General features: G+C 34.1%; 1 protein-coding gene across 6 annotated transcripts in view; it reads left to right on the top strand.

Moving 5' to 3' along the window:
- CCDC91 (coiled-coil domain containing 91) overlaps positions 1 to 25,615 on the top strand; it is a 289,046-nt gene that overhangs the window by 81,159 nt on the left and 182,272 nt on the right. For all 6 annotated transcript variants that reach the window (XM_032855169.1, XM_032855168.1, XM_032855167.1 and 3 more), the window contains one exon: positions 7,499 to 7,576. In XM_032855169.1, coding sequence (XP_032711060.1) covers positions 7,499 to 7,576 — 78 coding nt within the window. The remainder of the gene's footprint in view (positions 1 to 7,498; positions 7,577 to 25,615) is intronic.

The raw sequence follows: 25,615 nt of genomic DNA, 5'->3' as shown, positions 1-25,615 counted from the left end.
TGGATTCAGGATTTATATACCACTGATTTTCAATTTCAAAGATTTTGTTTATTTGTCAGAGAGGGAGTGCGAGCGAGCACACACAAGCAGGGGGAGTGGCAGGAACAGGGAGAAGCAGGCTCCCAGCTGAGCAAGGAGCCTAATGTGGGACTCGATCCTAGCACCCTGGGATCATGACCTGAGCCTGCGGCACACCCTTAACTGACTGAGCTGCCCAGGTGTTTCTGACTTTCAATTTTAAAAGCTTCTCTGCATTCAAAAACTTAGAGAATGTTATTCTCATCGTTCTTTTATGAAGAATCTTCCAGATACTTCAATGAATTCTAAGTGAAAAAATAATAAACCATGATTCTCTGATAGAAAAGAAACCAAATTAGAAATGAATTCAAAATGGAAGAAGAAATAAAACACCCTTCATCTTAGAAATTAAAATGACATAAACATACTATTTTTTCTTGCAATTATTTTTGTATTGAGATAAAATTCACATAGCATAAAATTCACCATTGAAACCATTTTAAAGTATGTAATCTAGTGGTTTTTAGTATATTCACAATATTGTTGAACAGTCACTAATACCTATCCAATGCCAGTCATTTTTTTCTTACCTCAAGAAGAAGCCCCATATGGGGCACCTGGGTGGCTCAGTGGGTTAAGCCTCTGCCTTTGGCTTAGGTCATGATCTCAGGGTCCTGGGATTGAGCCCCACATCAGGGTCTCTGCTCACTGGGGAGCCTGCTTCCCCCTCTCTCTCTGCCTGTCTCTCTGCCTACTTGTGATCTCTGTCTGTCAAATAAATAAATAAAATCTTTAAAAAAAAAAAAAAAAAGAAGAAACCCCATATGCATTAAGCAGTTACTCCTCATCTCCCTCTCCTCCAGCATCTGGCAACTGCTAATCTACTTTCTGTCTCTGCATTTGCCTGTTTTAGACATTTCATATAAAATGGAATCATGCAATATATAGCCTTTTGTGTTTGGATATCTCCATACAGCATAATGTTTTCAAGTTTTAGCCATGTTTGTCATAAGTGTCAGTACTTCGTTCCTTTTGTGGATGAATAATATTCCATTGTATGGATAATGCTATAGTTTATCCAGCTCAATACATGATGTTTGCGTTGTTCTACTTTTTGGCTATTATTAATTATGTTGATAGTGAACATTTGTGTACAGTTTTTCATGTGAATGTACATTTTATCTATGCCCTTGGGTATAAAGATAGGAGTGCAATTTCTGGGACATTTGGTAACTATTTAATGTTTTGAGGAACTGCCATACTGTTTTGCAAAATGGATCTACCATTTTATATCCCTATCAGCCATATGTGATGGTTTCAATTTCTTCACCTCCTTGCTAACACTTAATTTTCTTCTCTTTCTATTATAGTTATCCTAGTGGATGTGAGTAATTTCAGCTTGAATCTCCATAATAGCTAATGATGTTGGGCATCTGTGTCTTTGGAGAAATATTTAAGTTCATTGCCCATCTTAAAATTTGACTTATCTTTTTGTTGCTGAGTTATGAGACTTACTTATTACATATATTCTGGATACTAGACCTTTATCAAATATATTATTTGCAAATATTGAGTGTGTTGCCTTTTTACATTCTTATTCGTGTCCTTTGATTCACAGAAGTTTTAAGTTTTGGTGAAATCTAATTCACTTTTTTTTTTCTTACTTGTGCTTCTGCCATATATCATATTTTCAGAAACTGTTGCCTAATCCAAGATTACAAAGATATGCATCTATTTTTCCTTTAGAGCTTGATAATTTTAGCATTTATATTTAGGTATTCCATTTTTAGTTAATTTTTATATATCATGCAAGGTGGGGTTCCAGATTTATTCTTTTGTATGTGGATTCAGTTGCCCCACCATCATTTGTTGATAAGATTATTTCTTTGCTATTGAATTGTCTTGTCACTTTGTAAAAAATCAATTGATTATGGACGTAAAGGCTAATTTTGGAACTCTCATTTCTATTTTCCACTGAAATCAGTCTCTGTCTTTATGCCAGTACCACAATGTTTGGTCACTGCAGCTTTGTGCTAAATTTTGTAATTAGAAAATATCAATCCTGCAACTTTGATCATCTTTTTCAAAATTGTTTTAGCTGTTCATAATCCCTTGCAGTTCTTGTGCCTCTTATTTTTTTCCCATAAAGTATGGGCTAGGCATGGAGCCCAATGTGGGACTTGAACTTGAACTCAGGACCCTGTAATCAAGACCTGGGCTGAGATCAAGAGTTGGATGCTTAACCAACTGAGCTACCCAGGTGCCCCATCCCTTGCAATTCTATGTGAATTTTGGGATCAGCTTGTCTCTTTCTGCAAAATACAGCCACTAAAATCTCGATAGAGATTATACTGAATCTATAGATAAATTTGGGGATTAGTCACACTTAACACATTAAATCTTCCATTCTAGTAACACAGGATATCTTTCCATTTATTAAGATTCTATAATTTTTATACAGTTTTTAGTGTAAAAGTTTTATATTTCTTTGGTAAAATTTATTCCTAAGTATTTTTTTTCATTCTATTGTAAGTGGAATTTTTTTCTTGATTTTTTAAAATATTTCTTGATGTTTTAATATTTCTGTGGTAAAATTTATTCCTAAATATTTTTTATTTTCATTCTATTATAAGTGGAATTTTTTTCCTGATTTCATGTTTGGATTATTCACTACAGGTGTCTAAAAATAAACATGATTTTTGTGTGTTGACCTTGTTATCTTATAACTTTGCTGAACTTGTTTATTAGATCTAATAGTGTATTGCTTATTGGATCTAATAATTATTTCCAGTATATATAAAATCACATCTGCAAATAGGGATAGTTTCACTTCCTCATTTATAATCTAGTAATTTCTTAAGATGCCTTTTGTTTATTTTTCTTGCCTAATGCCTTTGCTAGACCTTCAGTACAATGTTAAGTGTCCGGGGTGTACATTCTTGTCCTGTTTCTGATGTTAAAGTTTTAGTCTCTTGCCAATAGTATGATGTTAGCACAGATGCCCCTTCTCAGGTTGAAGTTGTTGCTTTCTATTTTTAGTTTATTGAGTATTTTTTTAAAAGATTTTTATTTATTTGGTGGAGAGAGACACAGCGAGAGAGGGAAGACAAACAGGGGGAGTAAGAGAGGGAGAAGTAGGCTTCCCACTGAGTAGGGAGCCCAAGGTGGGGCTTGATCTCAGGGCTCTGGAATCATGACCTGAGCCGAAGTTAGATGCTTAACTGACTGAGCCACCCAGGTACCCCTGTTGAGTATTTTTTTTATCAAGAAGGTATGTTTGATCTTGTCATTGTTTTCCTCCATACTGAGATGGTCATGTGGGTTTATTATTTTCCTTTTTTGTTTTGTTTATTTATTTATTTATTTTAATTTTATTTTTTATAAACATATATTTTTTTTTTCCCCAGGGGTACAGGTCTGTGAATCTCCACGTTTACACATTTCACAGCACTCACCATAGCACATATCCTACCCAATGTCCATAACCCCACCCCCCAACCCCCCTCCCCCCAGCAACCCTCAGTTTCCTTTTTTGTTTTAAAATGGTGTCTTAAATAGATTGATGTATGTGTTTTGAACCACCTTGGCATTCCTGAGATAAATTCCACTTCGTCCTTAGTGCATAATCCTTTTAAAATGCTGTTGGATTCTGTTTGTTGCTATTTTATTAAAGAGTATTACATCTATATTTATAGGGCTCATTGCTTTGTACTTTTCTTATATTTTCTTTATCTGGCTTTTGATTAATGTAACACTGGTTACTCAATCTTGTATGTTATCACACTGAAGATAACTACTGTATTTTAATTATCACTTTATCCCCAGAGCCTAGCAATCTGGCACATAGTAACAGTGTAAATTAAATATAATGCTTATGGAGAAAATTTGATATTAAATAATAGCATCAGGGAGAATTTTAGGTGATTGGCGACTATAAATTTCGTAGTACTTGGAGAGTCTACATTTTCTACCTTGAATTATGATGAATATTACTGACCATATCATTTTTAAAAATTTATGAAGTACATATTAAATATAACAGTCAAAATTCATCTTTAAATTTATCTAGATATCTAGATAACAAATATCTAGAATGATTATAGAAATCCATTATGTCAGTACTGAGAATTTCAGCGTAATCCAACATATTTGCTGATAGCTGATATGTTCTCAGATACTATGCAAAGCACTGAATTAATATTCCTTCTCTCTAGAAGATACAGCCATTTATAAAATGTTCATTGTCAGTTAAAATGTGTCATAGAGCGTTTCGATTACTTCTGAAATGTCTCTAAGAAAATGCCTTTTATGTTCATTGCTTAGTACATTGTCCTCTGTGCTTTTTTAATAGCACACCAATACTTTTTTGATTTATGTCCTAGTTCAGGACTATAGTTACTGAATTATCAAGCTTGATCATTGCAATGATTCATATTCATCTCTAATTTGTAATTAGATAAAAGTAAAATACATTCTGAGTTTTACTTAATGGATCTAGGTTAATTTGTTTTTCTCAGACTAATTAATTCTAAATAGCTTTTTTACCTTTTTGGTTCTCAGTTTTGCTCAATTCGAAACTGAAGAGATTAGTTAATAATAGGTATTGTCAAGAGAGAAAAAACGTAAATTAGTATTTGATTAATTAAGTTTGGAAAATGCTGGTTTTAGTAAAGTTCAAGGTATTTCCTTCTGGGTTTGCCTGAGGTTTAATATGTTAAAGTATGTTGTTAATGTCCACAGTTGGACCATATTTGCCTATTGTATGTGAGCTGCTTATATATCACTGGCCTGAAAGTGAAACAAACATATGCATTCCAAGAACTGTGTGAGATGATTCACTATGATGTGTAAAGGAGATGTCAGAATATCTATTTCTATTTACATGTTTTTTAATCTTGAAAAGTAAGAGAAAAACTATGTTAGTACTTAGCACATGGATTGATGCTTTTTGCCCTCCATAGGTTCTTTTATGAAAGTCTCAAGTTTTTTGTGAGATAACCTGACATGAATGGGAGATCCAAAATGATGAGTTGATAGTGATGCCCTTCTTTGTTCCCTTGCTTTTAGTGTAATAGAGTACATAACTTGAATAACTAGGTAATTGGACTGTTACTTAATTTTTACGGAAAAAACTCTCATAGAAATGGAAAAGTGACTCCAGAAGCATTGCTGCCATGAGCCATAGATTGATAATTACACCAACAAAAATCCATATTTATAACAAGTGCCCTCGGTGATTTTTTTTTAATATTGTAGCAATTTTGGGAAATAGTGATTTAGGCACACTAAGGTATATAAAGGGATATCCCAGGAAGGGAAATTAGATGTTAATAATGAAATAGAACCTGTTAAATCAGTAAGGTACTATAACTAAGGAGAGATGATAAATGAGCAAGTGGAATCAGTAAATGGACAAAAAATTATTGATACTATCTTTTATCCTAAATATAGTTGAGGTTTAATTTTCTCCCAAAGTCCATTGAGGTGATGATGCAGTTATTCTTTGCAGTCATTCAGGATTTCAAGCTGGCAGAGGCTGTGCCCTCTGCAGAACCTGGCTGTTGTTGTCATCTTGGGCATTGGCATCCAGCAAGCAAGTAGGGGAAGAAAAGGAGCTCGTGGAAGATTGTGTGGAAGGTTTTTTGTGATTCAAGCCTGAAACAGTGTATAGCACTTCTCCCAAGCTGATATTCCTAAAGTAAATCCTTGATTGAGAGGTTATTCTATTTATACATTGTTAGACTCAGTTAGCTCCTACTTTGTTTAGAATTTGTTTCTATACTTATAAAAGAGTGGTTCATAATTTTTTATTCTTTTAAATATCTCTGCAGAGTTAAGTATAAGGGATATGCTGTCCTAATAAAATATGTGGGGAAATATTCCCTCATTTCCTATTCTCTGGAAGAGTTTGTGTAAGATTTCTCTTATTTCTTTCTTAAATTTATTAAAATCACCTGTTAAGTCATCTAGGCTTAGAAATTCCTTGATCAGAGGTTTTCTTGTGCTTTTTTGTTGTTGTTTGTTTTTTAATTAATAAATTCAATTTTTCTTACACAAAGACTATTAAGATTTTTTTATTTCATCTTTTAAACACTTTGGTAAGTTGTGCTTTTTCTTAGGAGTTTTTTTATTTTATCTAAAATTTAGTTTCTGGATGTATTTATATCTTAATGGTTGTTTTTTTTTTTTTTTTAAGAAATAGCTGTAGGTTCATGTAATGTCCTAATTCATGTATGATATAAATTTTCATTTTTCTCCATTATTTTATTTATCATCTTGCTACATTTCATTTTTTGTCTTATTTTGGATTATTTTTTAAATGATTCTTTTGTTGCATGTCTATTTAATCTTTTTACTCTGTCCCATTTGTCATTTTAGATTTGTTTTTTATATTTCCCATACTTTTATTCCTCTTCTCACTCTAATCTCTTTTACCCCCCGCTATCTTTTAGTTCTCTAATCCTGCTTCCTGCTGTGTTCATCTACTGTTTACATCATCTGTTGAGTTACTAATAGTGCGTATTTCTCAGCTGTAAAATTTCTATCTCATGAATTCCAGTTCTCTGATGAAAATCTGTATCCTATCCATTTTCTTCATTTCTTCTCTACTTTCTTTAACATATGAATCATGCATTTTTTTAAAGATTTATTTACTTATTTTATAAAGAGAGAGGACATGAGCAGGGGGGCAGAGGGAGAGGGGAAACAGAGAGAGAATCCCAAGCTGACTCAGCACTGAGTGCGGAGCCTGACCTGGGGCTGGATCTCATGACATTGAGATCATGACCTGAGTTGAAACCAAAAGTCAGATGCTTAACCAACTGTGCCCCTGAACCGTAACATATTTTAAACTTTTTGATAATTAATATCTAAATCATTCATGGGCCTATTCCTTTTGTCTTTTCTGTTTTCTGTGTTTTTGATCTCATCTGTTGTCAGCTTTGGTACTTTTGCATTGAAAACTGTACAGAGTGTTTGAAAAACTTGAACAGCTCTGTAGAATGTTAACATTCTCTAAAGAGAGTTCATCTATTCCTTTGCTAAGAAGATAGAATGGGGGATTGGTCACCTTAATCCAGCAGTTCTCCAACTTGGTTATGTATTAAACTATTGGTATGTGTATATTACTGGAGATCTAATAAAAAATATGTAGAGGCCTGAGCTTATTGAAGTAAAACAGTCCCTCCTGGCTCTTGATCCAGGTGCAGAATTGCCATATGCCCCAAGAGATAACACCATTGCTCTGTGTTATCTCACCTCTCAGTATGATTTTCCTCTCGCAGTTATTGTTTTCCTGTTGTTTTTCATTGCTTCAGCCCTCCCTAATGGTTTTAAAGAGAACTTTATTTTTTCTCATTGTTTTTAGCAGCATGAGTATGCAACAAACCACTCAATCATTCACGGATGCAAGAGTCAATGGTTTTATTTTGTAAACAAAAGAAGAAACCATGATTTCGTTTTTTTTGTTTTTGTTTTTCAGGAAAAACACAAACAAGAATTGGAAGACATGAGGAAAGCTGGTCATGAAGCTCTCAGCATTATTGTGGATGAATATAAGGTAGAGGTTTGGGAGTCTGCTTTCTCTGTCGTTTAAACTGTGGCATACTTTAGGTAAAAAGCTTATACACATTGGCATATGCAAACATATGCAATTATAGAATGACTGTAGTCTTATTTTAGTATAGAATTCTTTTCAGTTGACCAATAGTGTTTGTTGAAAGCTTACTTAGTAGATAGATTACAAAGGTAATGCTGGATGCTATTCAGCACTGCAGAAGTGCAGAACAGCATCCAGCATATAGAATCTACAGCTAAAGAAGTTCAAGAACAAAATTCTATGGAATTAATTACTAGATTAGCTTTCATTTACACTGTGTTTCTACCTCTTTTAGATGAAAAAAGGCATGATACATGCATCTGAAAAATATTGTGGGTAAAGGGGATTAAGAGAAAAAATTTGTATGAATATTGTTATGGAAATCATGATAAATGTCAATATCAGATACACAGAACATTATTCTTTGATTCTATGCATAAGCTTAATCATTTAAAGCAAACTGAGGACTGGCATGTTGCAAGCTTTCAAGATAGTCTGAACTTCAAAAATTTGGTCCATTAGTTGTATCTCATGGATGTAATTTTGCTTTTTAGTTCACATTGTGTCAAGAGCCAATATTGTGAACCTAACTTTCTCTTATTGGTGGGTAATAACTGAAAATAAAGATTTTATTTTCATACTAAAAAAAAAGTCCTTTTCCCCCTAAATTTCATGGTAGGTCATTTTTTTTCCCCCACAAAAAATAGAGGAATACATTCTTGCTGAAATTACATTCAAATAATTCTCCCCAGAGTTAACCACTATTAGCAGTTTGATGTGAGCCTTCTAGAGGATTTTCTCCATTTTTGCATATGTACATATGCTAATACTGTATTATATAATTTTTTGATTTGTTTTTACAGGAAATGTAATTCCACTCAATCCATTCTTTTATTTCTTTCTGTATTTATTCAATATGATTTGTATTTTAGTATCAGTACATGTGAACTTACTTTTTGTTCTATAGTATTCCACAGGATGTATATGTATGTATATACATACATATATATATGTATACACATACTATAATTGGTTTAACTGTACCAGTATAGGTAAGCATTTAGTTTGTATTTGGTTATTCATTACTACAGTAAAAGTTTTTTTAAAGAAATCCTTCTACCATATGTAGAATACAGAATTTTTTTTTTTTTTTAAGATTTTATTTATTTATTTGACAGAGAGAGAACACAAGCAGGGGAGCAGAAAAGAGAGAAGCAGGCTCCCTGCTGAGCAGGGTCCCCCCGAATCAGGGCTTGATCCCAGGACCCTGGGATCATGACCTGAGTCGAATGTAGCTGCTTAACCCACTGTGAGCCACCCAGGCATCCCAAAATACAGAAATTTTCTGTTGATTAAACTTCATCCTTGGACTTGGTGGAAATTAATATCATTTTAGTTAGCTAGTAATATAGTGTCAAAAAGCTTCTTATGACAAGTCATTTGGATAAAAGTAGAAAAAGAAGTGTATCCAGAATTAATTTAACTAAAAGTACTTCTTTTTTTTAAACCCAGGGTAAATAGTGTGGTAGATATGTGTTGGGACATTAAAGGTCATTTTTATGACCACACCCAATATAGAAACCTGTGCCATTGCCAAGATGGTCATTAAAAAATGTGAGCTTTTTGCAGCTGTGATTATTGGCTCTTTTTATAATATTGTGAATTTTTAGCTCTCCTAATGTAAATCAGCTTAACACTTATTGAATTGGCTAAAAGTATAGGATCTATTTTGAACTATCATCTTTCCCCCTCCCCTAAGCTAAGGGTGGGAAGAATTAGAAAACTGGAATTTATATAATTCTCCTGGTGAATTAAGTGATATATTCTTGGGTGAATTTGTATTTTACTTATTTTTATTTATGAATTCTCAAATGTTTTAAAAGCATTTACATTGTGTTTGAACTTGTGTTTTTCTGGACAGCTCCATGTTTGATATTTTAAATTATTTTTTGATTCTACCTCCACATATTTCATTTGCTGAAAACATGTTTATTGTGTATTGCTTTTGATACTGACAACTAATGAGGTTAAAAGCATAAGTGAGAATTTTGCCAATACATTTTACAAATTGTAATTTGGAGAAACTTGGTTGAGAGCTACTCATTTCACCTCTTTTTTGTCTGGTATCATTATTTGATGTCCGCTTGGAGAGGATTTAAAGTTTCAAGCATTATCTGGGCTTTCTACTCTGTTCCACTGGTCTATGTGTCTGTTTTTATGCCAGTACCATGCTGTCTTGGTGATCACAGCTTTGTAGTAAAGCTTGAAATCAGGTAACGTGATGCCCCCAGTTTTATTTTTGTTTTTCAACATTTCCTTAGCGATTCGGGGTCTCTTCTGGTTCCATACAAATTTCTGGATTATTTGCTCCAGCTCTTTGAAAAATACCACTGGAAATTTGATCGGAATGGCATTAAAAGTATAGATTGCTCTAGGCAGTATAGACATTTTAACAATGTTTATTCTTCCGATCCAAGAGCATGGAATGGTCTTCCATCTTTTTGTGTCTTCTTCAATTTCTTTCATGAGTGTTCTGTAGTTCCTCGAGTACAGATCCTTTACCTCAACTCTATGGTCAAATAATCTTCGACAAAACAGGAAAAAATATACAGTGGAAAAAAGACAGTGTCTTCAATAAATGTGCTGGCAAAACTGGGCAGCTATATGTAGAAGAATGAAACTCGACCATTCTCTTACACTGTACACAAAGATAAACTCAAAATGGATAAAAGACCTCAACGTGAGACAGGAATCCATCAGAATCCTAGAGGAGAACATAGGCAGTAATCTCTTTGATATTAGCCACGGCAACTTCTTTCAAGATATGTCTCCAAAGGCAAAGGAAACAAAAGTGAAAATAAACTTTTGGGATTTCATCAAAATCAAAAGCTTCTGCACAGCAAAGGAAACAGTCAAGAAAACAAAGAGGCAACCCACGGAATGGGAGAAGATATTTGCAAATGACAGTACAGACAAAAGGTTGATATCCAGGATCTATAAAGAACTCCTCAAACTCAACACACACAAAACAGATAATCATATCAAAAAATGGGCAGAAGATATGAACTGACACTTCTCCAATGAAGACATACAAATGGCTATCAGACACATGAAAAAATGTTCATTATCACTAGCCATCAGGGAGATTCAAATTAAAACCACATTGAGATACCACCTTACACCAGTTAGAATGGCCAAAATTAGCAAGACAGGAAACAACATGTGTTGGAGGGGATGTGGAGAAAGGGGAACCTTCGGGGCGCCTGGGTGGCTCAGTGGGTTAAGCCGCTGCCTTCGGCTCGGGTCATGATCTCAGGGTCCTGGGATCGAGCCCCGCATCGGGCTCTCTGCTCAGCATGGAGCCTGCTTCCTCCTCTCTCTCTGCCGGCCTCTCTGCCTGCTTGTGATCTCTCTCTGTCAAATAAATAAATAAAATCTTTAAAAAAAAAAAAAAAAAAAAAAGAAAGGGGAACCTTCTTACACTGTTGGTGGGAATGCAAGTTGGTGCAGCCACTTTGGAGAACAGTGTGGAGATTCCTCAAGAAATTAAAAATAGAGCTTCCCTATGACCCTGCCATTGCACTACTGGGTATTTACCCCAAAGATACAGATGTAGTGAAAAGAAGGGCCATCTGTACCCCAATGTTTATAGCAGCAATGGCCACGGTTGCCAAACTGTGGAAAGAACCAAGATCCTTCAATGGACGAATGGAGGAAGATGTGGTCCATATACACTATGGAGTATTATGCCTTCATCAGAAAGGATGAATACCCAACTTTTGTAGCAACATGGATGGGACTGGAAGAGATTATGCTGAGTGAAATAAGTCAAGCAGAGAGAGTCAGTTATCATATGGTTTCACTTATTTGTGGAGCATAACAAATAGCATGGAGGACAAGGGGAGTTAGAGAGGAGAAGGGAGTTGGGGGAAATTGGAAGGGGAGGTGAACCATGAGAGACTGTGGACTCTGAAAAACAATCTGAGGGTTTTGAAGGGGAGGGGGGTATGAGGTTGGGGGAACCAGGTGGTGGGTATTAGAGAGGGCACGGATTGCATGGAGCACTGGGTGTGGTGCAAATACAAGGAATACTGTTATGCTGAAAATAAAAAAAAAATAAAATAAATGAAAAAAAGTTTCAAGCATTAGGTATCATGATTTGCTTAAGAGGATTAGGAATCAAGTCAAGTAGGCTACAAAGTTATATTTAATTTGTCATATACTTATTGTCAGTTAATGTAAACTAGATAAAGTTTTGCAGCAGGGAACTTTGTATAAATACATTTCATATAGCATTCCATATTGATTTATTGATGATCTTCATATTTTTGTACAATGATGTTATATTACTGTGAGAAGGAATAAGATCTGATACATTAATTATATACCATTTTTAGTTGGTGTGTTCTGAAAACATATGGAGAATCCACGTCAGAATAAGATAGGAAAAAATAAAGTAATTCAGGTAGGAAAAAGAGGCATTGTTTTCCTGTAGGTTAGATGTCTTTATAATTTAAATATTGATTTGTGACCCACTATGGAACAGAAAAAGAAACAATGTATTTTTTTCCATTTGAAATTCAAACTTGAGGTGGTTGTGTGATAATTACTGTATTATGGGTCTCTTTTTTAGACAGTAACTTACTTTTTGTTGATATCTTTTAAAGCTTCCTTTTGCTAAAGTATATAAATATTTTGATCGATGAGTTATGAATCATTAGATAACTCAAAAACAAATGAAAATACAGCTTCTAATTACTATTGCTAACAGAAGTTGTATGAACATTCTCTTTGATTTACTCTTTCCTTAATTCAAGAAACATTGACTTCCTTCATTATGCCAGAGACTCTTGTGGATATAGCACTGAGGAAGATAGATCTTTGGTCCAATGGAATATATATTACACATCCACCCATGCATATGCACAGATCATATGTAGGTAGTAAGTCACCGAAAACCATAGCTTCTCTTGATGCTTTGACATTTACCCCTCCTTCCCGTGCAGGCATTTGCTCAAATATGCAACTGGACTAGAGAAATCTGTACCTTTTTACTACCATTCCTGGCTTTTAAGGATCTTATATTCTTGTGGTTGGTTATCCTGGACTGGATGTTCTAAGTTATTTTGCCCCCTCCAAGCTGAATTGAGGAATATGGAAAAAAAAATCATTAGAAAAGATAGTGAAAAATACAAATGTAGTAAGGTAAGAATGATAAAAGGCTAAAAATTAATAGGCAGGAAGATGCATTATTTTTACGTTAATCTTTCCTTCCAGAATGGTGAAGGTGAAGTAGATCCTGCTCACCCTTCCACCCCCCGCTATTTTTCCTGCTATACAGCTTAAAAAAAAAAAAAAAAAAAAAAAATCCTTGGACATTATATATAGAACAGACATAAAATCGTGAAAGACAGAAGGCAGACTGCCTAGAGACTTTGGGATCCAGGTAACTACATGACACTGGGTCCCTAGATTTTCTTCTTCCTTAATTTGGCTGATTAGGTTCTGGAGAAGTGAACAACCCAGAAGTACCAAATAGGCACTGATAACAAATTCTAAGAAAAGGCTGCTGTCTCCATCCAAAAGACCAGGAAAACCTCCAGGGTAGCAAGACTCTTAGATAATAACCATTCTACTCCCACCAAACACCTAGAACAAAATGTGGCACCACTCTCCAGTCCAGCCAACAAAAGCTGGTTAAGGGTTGTAGACTTTCACCTTCCCTAGGCTATGGTGAGATAGCTTTCCTCTTCTCCATAGGGAGGCTTCAGAGAAGGCTGACTTTCAGTCCCACTGGACAATAAACCCTCTCCTCCCAAGTGTCAGGGTAGGCCGTGTAGGAAGCCTAGACTTCCACCCTACCCTGATGGTAGTGAGCCACTTTCTGTACTATCAAGGTATCAACAGATGTTTAAGGAAAGTCAAGGCTTTCATTATTGCCCAGTGGTAATAAGGTCAGCCCTCTAAAGTGTCAGTGAAGGTTATTTGGGGAACAATAAGGTGGCAGCCCTGCTTCTGTCAGCCAGAGTGAAGTCATTGAAGGCTTTGTGTGCTAAACTCCCAACCATGTCCAGCAATACTGAGGAGATTCTTGTTTCGCCTAACGTGAGTGTCAGTGGAGAATGAGTCAGGAACCTGGATTTAGTACCTGGCTGTTCCCCTCTTGCCCTGTTGGAGTAAGTCTTATCAGAGGAAGTCTGTCTAAAGCAAGATTTAAAATATCCAAATTTCAGTTGAAAATCAGTACCCATACAAAGAAACAAGAATATCTCATCTTAAGTGAAAACAAGATAATGAACAGAAGCTAACACTGAGGTGACACCAATGTTAAAATTATCTAACAAGGATTTTAAGTGTCCATCATAAAAATGTTTTAACAAGCAATTATGTATATGCTTGAGACAAATAAAAAAATAGAAAGTCTCAGCAAAAGAATAGAAAGTCTTCAGCAAAGAAATAGATTATATATAGAAAGAACCAAATGAAAATTTTAGAACTTAAAAATACAATACAAAAAAAATTTCAGTATATGGGCTCAATGTCATAATGGAAAAATGGGAAATAACCAATGAACTTGAAAATAGCAAATATAAGTCACCCAGTTTGAACAGTAGAGAGAAAATAGACTCAAAACAAATGAGCAAGGATTTAGGGATACCTGTGTGATTATAACAAAAGATCTAAAATTCATGTCATCAGAATCCTGGAAAAAGAGGAGAAAGAGGATAGAGCTGAAAATATATTCAAAGAAATACTAGCTGAAAATTTCCCAAATTTGGCTAAAGAAATAAAACTACATATTCAAGAAGCTGAGTGAACTCTTAAACAGGATTAACCAAAATAATAATATCAAAATAAAAAGCAAATAAAATCCATTAAGACCCATTGTGACTCTTAATTTTATGTGTTAAGTTGGTTAGGCCATGATGCCCTGATATTGGTCAAACATTATTCTGGATATTTTTGTTAGGATTGGTTCCACATAAGATCAACTGACATTTGTATTTGTGGACCTTGAGTAAAGCAGATTGCCCTCCATGATGTGGGTGATTCTCACCCAACTGTTAGAAGGTTTTAATAGAACAAGGGACCTTTTCCCTCATCAGTAAGTTATTTTGCTAGCAGACAGCCTTTTAGACTTGAACTGTAGCATTGGCTCTTCTCTGGATCTCCAATCTGCCATTCTACCCTGCAGACAATTAAATTTGCCAGTGTTCACTTTTCTGGGAGCCAATTTCTTAAAGTCAGTCTTTCTCTCTATATACACATCCTTTGGTTCTATTTCTCTAGGGACCCTGCCTGCTACACACATTATAGTCAAACGTCTGAAAACTAAAGACAAAGAAAAAAAAAATCTTGAAAGCAGTGGAGAAAGATGGCATTTGACCTATAGGAAATAATTAGATTTACATTGGATTTTTCATCAGAAACCAGGGAGGCCAGAAGGAAATGGAACAACACTGAATGAAAATAAGTGTCTACTCAGATTTTTATACCCAATGAAAATATGTTTCTGCAATGAAGGGAAGAAATCAAGATGTTCTCAGATAAAGGAAAAGTAAGAGGATTTGTCATAGCAAACCTATTCTAAGAGAATGGCTAAGGAAGTTGTCCAAACCAAAGGAAATTAATAAAGGAAGGAATTTGGAACATTAGGAAAGAACAAAGGAAAGGACAAGATTGTGGATAAATGCAATAGACTTTCTTTTTTTAAGTTTTCTAAATTATACCTGTTAAATTAAAAAATATGTAACATTGTTCAATGTGGTTCTTAATGTATGTAAAGGAAAATTGAAGAAAATTATATTGTAGGGCTGCCTGGGTGGCTCAGTGGGTTAAGTGTCTGCCTTCAGCTCAGGTCATGACCTCAGGGTACTGGGATCAAGCCCCAAGTCATGCTCCCTGCTCAGCAGGGAGCCTGCTTCTCCCTCTCCCTCTGCTGCTTCCCTGCTTGTGCTCTCTCTCTCAAATAAATAAATAAAGTCTTAAAAAAAAAGATAAACAAGAAAATTATATTGTAAACAAGGTAGAGGGACAGACATAAACTTAACTTGAACTGGTAAAAGGCTAACACCAGCAATGGTGTGATTTTTTTTTTTTTTTAATTTGGTAGTATCGCCGATTTATTCACTTCTACAATCTATTCCATGGTAAAACTTGAGATTTCTTTATTTAGAGTTTGGTTGCAAAATTATAAATGATCAAAATCATTTGGAGCTACTTTACATTTGTATTTCAAAAACTGTAATAAGTTTAAAATGTAATAGAAAAGGCTTTTTCTCCATTTGTTACTGTGTTTTCTAAGAGCCTGAAGTAATCAGTAATTATCACCACAGAGGAAAGTTTACCAATCATGTATTTTGATTTTGAGTAAGCTAGTGATATTTTAATATTTTATAATTTTTGTTTTGAACATCTTTATTGAGATATAATTCACATATTACAGAACTTACCAATTTAAAGTTTATAATTCTCTAGTTTTTAGTATATTCACAGAATTCTACAGTCATCACCACGATGTAATTTCAGAGCATTTTCAACACCGTTAATGAAACCTTATATCCTTTAACAGTCATTTTTCACTCCTTGCCCAACCACCTGTTTTCTAGCCCTTGGTAACCATTAATCTACATTATGTCACTATAGATTTGCATCTTCTGGACATTTTGTATAAATAGAATCATACAGTTTGTGATCTTTTTGATTGACTTTGACTTAGTGTAATATTTTTGATGTTCATGCACATTGTTGCATGTGTTAGTATTTCATTCCTTTTTTATTGTCCAGTAATATTCCATTCTATGGGTATACCACATTTTATTTATCCTTTCATCATTAATGGTCATTTGGATTGTGTTCATTTCTCGATTATTGTAAATAACACTATGTGGTGTATATTTTCAGTTCTCCTTGGTATATACCTAGGGTTGGAATTACTGGGTTGTATGGCTATCTGTGTTTAACATTTTGAGGAACTACCAGAATGTTTCTGGCTGCACTATTTTATATTCCAACCAGCAGTGACCGAGGGTTCTAGTTTCTCTCCATCCATACCAATACTTGTTATTTTCCATTAAAAAAAAAAATTAGCCATCCTAGTGTGTTTAATTGGCATTTAAGTCCTTGATCCATTTTGAGTTAATTATTGTATGTGATATGAAGAAGGGATGGAACTCTTCTTTCTTTTCTTTCTTTCTTTTTTTTTCTTTTAATGTGCATATGCAGTTGTTTCCAACATCATTTGTTGAAAAGATTGTCCTTTCCTCATTGAATTGTGTTGGGACCTTTGTCAAAAATTAACCGTCTCTATGGGGATTTATCTGTAGACTCTTAATTCCTTTTCATTGAACTATATGTCTGTCTCAATGCTATTACCACACTTTTTATTACTGTAGCTTTATAGTAAGTTTTTGATTTTGGGAAATGTATATTGCCCAACTTTGTTGTTGTTCCAATTTTTTTGGCTTTTCTAAGTCACTTACATTTTCATATGAGTTTTAGTATCAGTGCGTGAATTTTGAAAAATATCCTAGTGGGATTTGATTTGTATTTGCATTGAATATGTAGACCAGTTTGGGAAGTATTTCCATTTTAATAGTATTAAGTTTTCTGATACATAATTATGAAATATCTTGCCATTTATTTTATCATCTATTGTAGTTTTCACTGTATTCTTTTTAATGATATTATAAAATGAATTGTTCCTATTAACTTCATGTTCAGATTTTTCAGTGCTAGCATATAATAATATGATTAGTAATAACAGGATTGATTTTGTTTATTTGTTCTGATATATATGTTCATTAGTTCTAATAGTTTTTTAATAGATTTATTAGGATTTTCTATATATAAGATCATGCCACTTGCCACCTGCACCTCTTTCCAGTCTGGGTGCCTTTTATTTTTTTTCCTTGCCTGATTGTCCTGGAAAGACCTCCAATACAATTTGAATAAGAGCTGCAAGAGCATACATGATCTTAGGGAGACAACATTCAGTTATTAACCATTTAAGTATCTTGTTACAATACGTGTAAATAGATGATCTTCATTAGGTTGAAGAAATTACTTTCCATTTTCAGTTTGTTGAAAAACATTTTTTAATCATGAAAGGTTGTAGAATTTTGCCCAGTGCTATTTGTGTCTTTCGAAATGATAATTTTTTCCTTATGATTCTACTTGATTTTTGGATGTTAAATCTGTTTTGCATTCTTGAGATAATCTCACTTGATCATGGTGTATAATTTTTTATGTGTTGCATCAATCAGTTTGTTAGTATTTTGTTTAGTATTTTGTATCTTTATTCATAAGATATTGGTTTGTCATTTTCTTTGGTGTCTTGCAGGCACCTAATATCAGTATAATACTATCAGTATAGTATTTGCTCTCAGTATAATACTTTACTCAAAATGAGTTAGGATATGTTCTCCTTTCTTTAATTTTTTGGAAGAGTTTGTAAAGGATCAGTATTAATTATTAAGAATTGTAGAATTCACCAATATAACCATGTGATACTGGATTTTTCTGCGTGAGAGTTTTTTGTTTTGTGTTTTTTAAATAAATTCAGTTGCCTGTTAGTGATCTCTCTTTTCTTCCTGAGTTGGTTTGGTAATTTTGTTTTTCTAGGAATTTAGTTTTTGTATCTAAGTAATCTAATTTTTAGCATGTAGTTGTTTATAGTATGCTCTTACAGTGCTTTTATTTTTATAAGGTAAATAGCTCTATCTTCTCTTTCATTTCTCATTTTGTAGTTTGAGTCTTCCCTCTTCTCCATTTGGTCAATTTCTCTAAAGTTTTCTTTATTTTGTTTGTGTCTTCAAATAATTAACTTTTGGTTTTGTTCATTTTCTGCCATTTTCTATTCTCTTATTTACTAATTTCCACTCTAACCTTTATTTTGCATAGCCTTCTGCTTACTTTGGCCTTAACTTTGTTGTTTTTCTAGTTTGTTAAAATGGATAAGTAGGTGAAATATGTAATACCTTTTTTCTGATTAATATCTTTTTCTTTTTAATATAAACATTTATGTTTTCCCCTTGATTCTTATTAATTTCATCCCATAAGTTTTGTATGTTGTATTTTCATTTTTGTTCATGTAAAAGAATTTATAATCCTCACTGTGATTTCTTCCTTAATACATTGTTTCTTTAGAATAGTGTTGTGTAATTTATATATATGAATTCCCCAAATTTCTGGCTGTTATTAATTTCTAATTTAATTTCCTTTGGTTGGAAAACTCACTTTGATGATTTTGATTGGGGGGGAATATTCTGTAGATGTCTCCAGGTGCATTCAGTTGGTTCATAGTGTTGTTTAACTCTTCCATCTGCCGTTGGTAATATGATTAGTTTTTCTGCTGTTTATTGATTTTATGGATATCAAAATATCCATTATTATTGCACTCTTTGTTATTCTGTCATGTTTTGTTTCATATATTTTGGGGGTATTTGTTCACTGCATATGTTTTTAAGTGTTGTATCTTCCTAATGTATTGACCCTTTTATTCTTGTAAGATGCTCTGGTATGATTTTTTTTCCTTTTAAAGTCTGGTTTGTTTGTTTGTTTTTTCTGACATTAATATAGCCACTCTGGCTCTGCTGTAGTTTTTTTATTTGCATGGTGTATCTGTTCCCATCATTCTCCCATTTTCCCATTATATTTAAATTTTTTTTAAATTTAATTTTATTTTTTCAGTGTTCCAAGATTTGTTATGTACCACACCCAGTGCTCCATGCAATACGTGCCCTCCACAATACCCACCACCCCGCTCACCCAATCCCTCACCCCCTTCCCCTCCAAAACCCTTTGTTTCTCAGAGTCCACAGTCTCTTATGGTTTGTCTCCCCCTCTGAGTTCCTCCAACTCACTTCTCCTCTCCTTCTCCTAATGTCCTCCATGTTATTCTTTATGCACCACAAGTAAGTGAAACCATATGATAATTGACTCTCTCTTTGACTTATTTCACTCAGCATAATCTCTTCCAGTCCCATCCATCATCATTAGCCATCAGGGAGATTCAAATCAAAACCACATTGAGATACCACCTTACACCAGTTAGAATGGCCAGAATTAACACAAGAAACAACAAGTGTTGGAGAGGATGTGGAGAAAGGGGAACCCTCTTACACTGTTGCTGGGAATGCAAACTGGTGCAGCCACTTTGGAAAACAGCGTGGAGGTTCCTTAAGAAATTAAAAATAAAACTTATCCCATCCTTTTATTTTGAACCAGTTTGTATCTTTGAATCTAAACTGTCTCTTATACAAATACGGTTATACACCTTTTTAAAATGTAATTGCTTTTTAAATCAATTAAGAGAAGAACAGAGCAGAAATAACCAATTATATTGTCTCTTAAAACTACCTACATGATTAACTTTACTGGCATGCTTTATTCATGTGGATTGAGTTATTGTCTGATTTTACTTTTCTTAGCTTTAAGAACTTCCTTTAGTATTTACTGTAAATTATGTCTGCTAACAATAAATTACCTTGAAGTACCTTTTGTTCAATTTCATTCTTTTAAAGATAGTTTTCTACTTTTAAAAGCTTTTTTGTTTCCTTTCGTTAGATATAAAATTCTTGTGAGACAAGTTTTTTAGTTTTAGCACATTCCCATTACCTTCTCTCTTTCATTATTTCTAATGAGAAGTAAGCTCTTAATTTTTTTGTGGTTATCTTGTATGTGATGAATCATTTTTCTACTCTTTTCAAATTGTTTCTGTTTTTGTCTTTTAGCATTTTCAGTGTAATATATCTGGGTGTGTATCTCTTCTACTTTTCCCTACGTGGAAGTCATTGAGCTTCTTATATGTGTAGATTGTATTTTGTCACTGTGGGAAGTTTTCAGCCATTATTTCTTTAAATATTTTTTATTCTCTTCTTTCTTTGTGTTACTTTCACTAGGTACATGTTGGTCTGCTTAATACTGTCTCACACTTTTCTGAGGCTCTATTCATTTTTCCTCATTATTTAAACTCTATAGTTCAGGTTTCATAGTCTTTATTGATATTTCTTCAGATTTACTATTTTTCTCTCAGTTCAAACCTAATATTTAGAAGCTACAAAAAATAATTTATTGCTAAAAAATGCTTAACCATCATCTGAGATTTCAGTTAGCCATAATATCTTTTTTGCCGGTGGAGGGTTTTGCCTCGATGATGATGGCTGCTGATTGATCAGGTTGGTGGCTGCTGAAGGTTGGGGTGTCTGTAGCAGTTTCTTAAAATAAAACAACAGTGAAGTTTGCCACATCAATTGACTGTTTCTTTTATGAATGATTTCTCTGTAACATGCAGTGCTGTTTGATAGCATTTTACCTACAAAATTTTTCATTTTTTTGTTCTACCTTTCCACTCCAGAATTTCCTGTTGTTTCTTTTGTATAAATCCCTCTTTATTGATAGTGTGTATTTTATGAGATGTTATTTAATTATTTAAGCATAGTTTTCTTTAGTTCTTCAAACATTTTTTCAGTAGGTGCTTTGAAGTCTTTTTCTGCTAAGTAACGTATAGACCACATCAAAGGCAGTTTCCGTTGACTCCTGTTTTCCCTGTGTATGTGACACAGTTTAATAGTTCTTTTCATGTCTAGTAATTTTTTATTGAAATCTAGACATTTTAGATAAACTATAGGAGCAACTTTGTGTCTTCAGTCCTCCGGAGACTTTGTGCTTTTGTTTGTTGATTATTTAGTGAAGTTCATTTTTTTTTTTTTTTTGAATTGTGCAGCTTTTGTAGAGTAAAATGGATATTTACATACTATTTCTGACTACAAGAAATGACTATTTTAGAACCATGCTTTCTTTAACTATCTCTTTCCTGGACTCTATTTTGTGATTCTGACTTGTCTATGTTTTATCATAAGTAGCTGTTAGTTTCTGTTAATTTCTAGTTTATTGCTCTAATGTTTGTGACAGTGCCCTAGGATATCCATTGATCCCCAGCCTGATTCACTTATACATTAGTTATAGATCATTCCCTTTGATATGGGTGCTTTGTGTGCTAGAGTCTTGCTATAACCCTCCCCTGTCGTAGAACCTATGGACTATGCACAGGCCCTGGAAGAATAGGATGTTTAATTTGCTCTTCATTGGCTTCCTCACACAGATCCTTCTTTTACGGTTGCAGCTATGCATGAGGGAGAGAGGGTAGGTACTATTCTGCTATTTGGCTGCCACCATTGCTCAGTATAGATCTTCTGTAATACAGAGTTCATGAGGAAGGGATTGTCAAGTGTTTATAGCTGTTAAATATCTCTGGAATAATTCTTTTACCTCAGGAATGTACTAGAGATGGGAACTGGCATTTGTCTTCTGAGCCCAACTGAGCAGCTGTCCTGCAATATAGAGCTGTGCAGAAAAGAATTGTATTTTTTTACCAGCTGCCCTATTTATGTGATGTAAGCCTTCTGCAGCATAGAGCTATGGAACATAGGATCTATTAATGTTCACCAGCTGCCAAGACCACCAGGAATGATTTTTAGACTAATAGGTTGGGGAAGATGGGAGCTGTCACTCAGCTGCTGAGCCTGTTGAAATGGTTCTTCTGCAAGGCTCAGCTGTGGGTGAGTGGTTGAAGTTCTAGGTTGAGTATCATAATATCCTTCTGTTCTTACAGAGTTCTTATTAAACAAAGTTTCTATAAACTTTGTTTAATAAATGCTGCTCAATTTATTGTAAGCCCTTTGATAAATGTCCAGAGACTTTGAATGATTGTTTTTGCTTAAAAGATACATGAGGTTAGAGGATTCTCTGAGCTCTTAACATTACCATTCCAGAAATCCCAGACCACCCCCCCTTATTTATTTTAATACGTATTAAAATAGTGATTACTTATTACATATGTTCTTCACTTAACAAGTTATCCTGGGATCAGGGAATATCTAGGAGCCATGACATTCTTTGTCTCTCGCTCCGTATTGACAAGAGTTGAGGATTTGTGTACACCATCCTGTCACATATGAGTACATCAACCTTTGGATCATTGCTGATTTCTTTTTCTAATGCTTTTCTAAAATGTGACTTTTTTTACATGAGTAAATTCTGATATTATACCACTTACAAATTTTAGAATATGCTTTGGGTTTTGTTTCAGTAAATTACCATGGATTCAAATACTAATTTAAAGCTTAATGATTTAAATGCCAATCTTACTTTTTTTTTACATTGGTAATCAAATGAAAGGAAAAAAAAAACCCTTAAGTTCTAATTCATTTGCTTAGCACATTTGTGCACCTAATACACTCAAATGAAATAGCACTTATTAAAGCTCCCAAATTATGTGATCAACAGTTTCTAATTAAAAAATAGAAAAAAGCCGTGTTATGATTTCAGCTTTTCACAAAGAATTAAAAGTTCTGATTCACCTTTAATTAGCCCCGTGTAGACATAACTTGGGGATATTGTGGGTTTGGTTCCAGACCACCACAGTAAAGTGACTATAGCAGTAAAGTGATTCAAATGAATATTTTGGTTTCCCAGTGCATATAAAAGTTATGTTTACACCATACTGTAGTCTGTTAACTGTGTAGTAGCATTATGTCCAGAAAAGTATGTACCTTAACTAAAAATACTTTATTGCTAAAATGCTAAAACCATTATCTGAAATTTCAGCTTATAACTTCTTTTTGCTGGTGGAGGGTCTTGCCTCAGTATTGATGGCTGCTGACTCATCAGGGTGGTGGTTGCTGAAGGTTGGGGCATCTGTGGCCATTTCTTAAAATCAGACAACCGTGAAGTTTGCTGCATTGATTGACTCTTCCCTCTATGAATGATTTCTCTGTAACATGCAATGCTGTTTGATAGCATTTTACCCATAGTAGAACTTCCTTTGAAATTGGAGGTAGTCCTCTCAAAGTCTCTTTTGCTTTATCAGCTGAGTTGATGTAATATTCTTTCTTGCTATTTCAACTATCTCAGTAGCATTTTACCAAGAGTAGATTCCACCTCAAGAAACCACTTTCTTTGCTCATACATAAGAAGGAACTCCTCATCTGCTAAAGTTTTTTTAGGAGATTGTAGCAATTTAGGTATAATAATAATGAAAAAGTTCAAAATAATGAGAATTACCAAAATGTGACACAAAGACATGAAGTGAAGAAATGCTGTTGAGAAAATGACATTGATACACTTGCTTCACGCGGGTTGCCACAAGCCGTCAGTGTATAAAGAGCGCAATATCTGTGAAGCAAAATGAGATGAAGCACAATAAAACAAGGTATCCTTGTGTTTAGTGGGTTAGCTGACCTCATCAAATTGGAATTCAGTTCTTTTTGTAACTCCTCATTTTTACAACTTCAAACCATCCACTGCAGGAACTTGGTAAATACCCGTATTTAAACAACTTGGAGATCCAAAGTTATTTTGTACTATTATGTTTTATGTACTCATATTCTTATCTTTTTCTACCTTTAATAATGATATATAATAATTTATATTTTTTTAATCTATGAATTCCCAAAAGAGTGTTGCATTTCTGCAAAACTTTCTATTTTGGGACTGCCAAGTACTTCTGTTAGTAGAGCTAACTGATTATTTTGAAGTCAGTTAGGCCTTGATCAAAGCCCCATTTCTGGTACTTAGGAACAGGATGACCTTGGGCAGTTTCTTACATATGAATTTTAATTTCCTCTTGAGTAAAAGGGGGAATAAACCATAGAACCTATTCAAAGGAGCATTGTGAGGATCCAGTGAGATAACGTATATTACTTGGCTAATAATAATGCCGTTTAATAAATACTAGTTGTTATAGTTATCATTGGTATACCAATTTTCTAACATAGCAATTTTGATGCATTGCCATTATTTTACAGCTGATTAGTAATGAGTTTCCTTTTCAAAATGATACATTGTGAATTCTTACTTCAGTTTTCATTTTAGAACTATCCACTTAAGGGAAAGAGATTGTGGACCAGTCCTACATATTTCTGGGCTCCTGTTAAAAAGCCAGCATTCTTCTGATCATTTAGAAAATAAATAGCTTGCTCCAGATTGATGAAAGGACATGTGAAATTCTGCTAAAGTACAGAAGAAAACAAAGCTCAAATTAAGCTAATGTGCTATATATGCCAACTTTTCCCATAATGTTTACTTAATTTTGTTTACTTTTTCTTCCATGTCATGATTTTAAAAATCTTTTATACTGATAATTAACAACAGTAAAGTAAATATAGATCTTGGAAGGCTTTCCATAGGAGCATGCCACATCTAAGATTGTTTACATAAGAATTTTCCTTCACTTGTTTCATTGGGCTTTTGTCTTTAAATTGTCATTCTTTGTTATGTGCACTGGCTCAGACTTAGCAATTCTTTTATGTCTATAGTTTTCTCTATCAAGGATTATTATCTGTGATGTAGACTATCTTAATTTTTTTAAGTTAATGAGTAGTTGCATTACTGTAATGCTTTTTTGCTTAAGATGACTTTAACAGTTTTCACTGATCAGGATTTCTTAATCCTTTAGTTCCCATCATTTGCAGTACATAATAAATTACTCATGATGCTTTTTTTTTTTTAAAGATTTATTTATTTATTTGAGAGAGAAAGCACACAAGGTGGGGGAGAGGCAGAAGGAGAGGGAGAAGTAGGCTCCCTACTGAGCAGAGAGCCCAATTTAGGGCTTAATCCCAGGACTCTGAGATCATGACCTGAGCTGAAGGCAAACACTTAACCACTTGAGTCACCCAGGTGCCATGTGATGATTTTTTTAAAATGCATATGCCAAGGCAGGTTTTCTCTCCAAAAATTCTAAATCATTTGTTATTGGTGGTATACAAGTATCCGTATTTTCTTTAAAGTTCTAAAAGTCATTCTGCTGCCCCTGTGGTAGGTGTGAGTTAATCATTGTCTTGTTCCTTCATATTTATTTGCCTGTCAGAATATTCTGTTTCAGCCTGTTGCCACTATCTCCCCATTTTTGTCATCTAATATTGAACCTGTCCAGGTTGTGTATATTTGTGTGTTTCCCGTTGAAATCACTGGGAAATTCTTCTGTACAAGAAAGAT

This window comes from Lontra canadensis, unplaced genomic scaffold, assembly GCF_010015895.1.
Source record: "Lontra canadensis isolate GAN:19392208 unplaced genomic scaffold, GSC_riverotter_1.0 scaffold9, whole genome shotgun sequence".
In the NCBI taxonomy this organism is placed as follows: domain Eukaryota; kingdom Metazoa; phylum Chordata; class Mammalia; order Carnivora; family Mustelidae; genus Lontra; species Lontra canadensis.
Note: the sequence above shows the minus strand (reverse complement) of the source record. Positions and strands in the feature narration are given on the sequence as shown.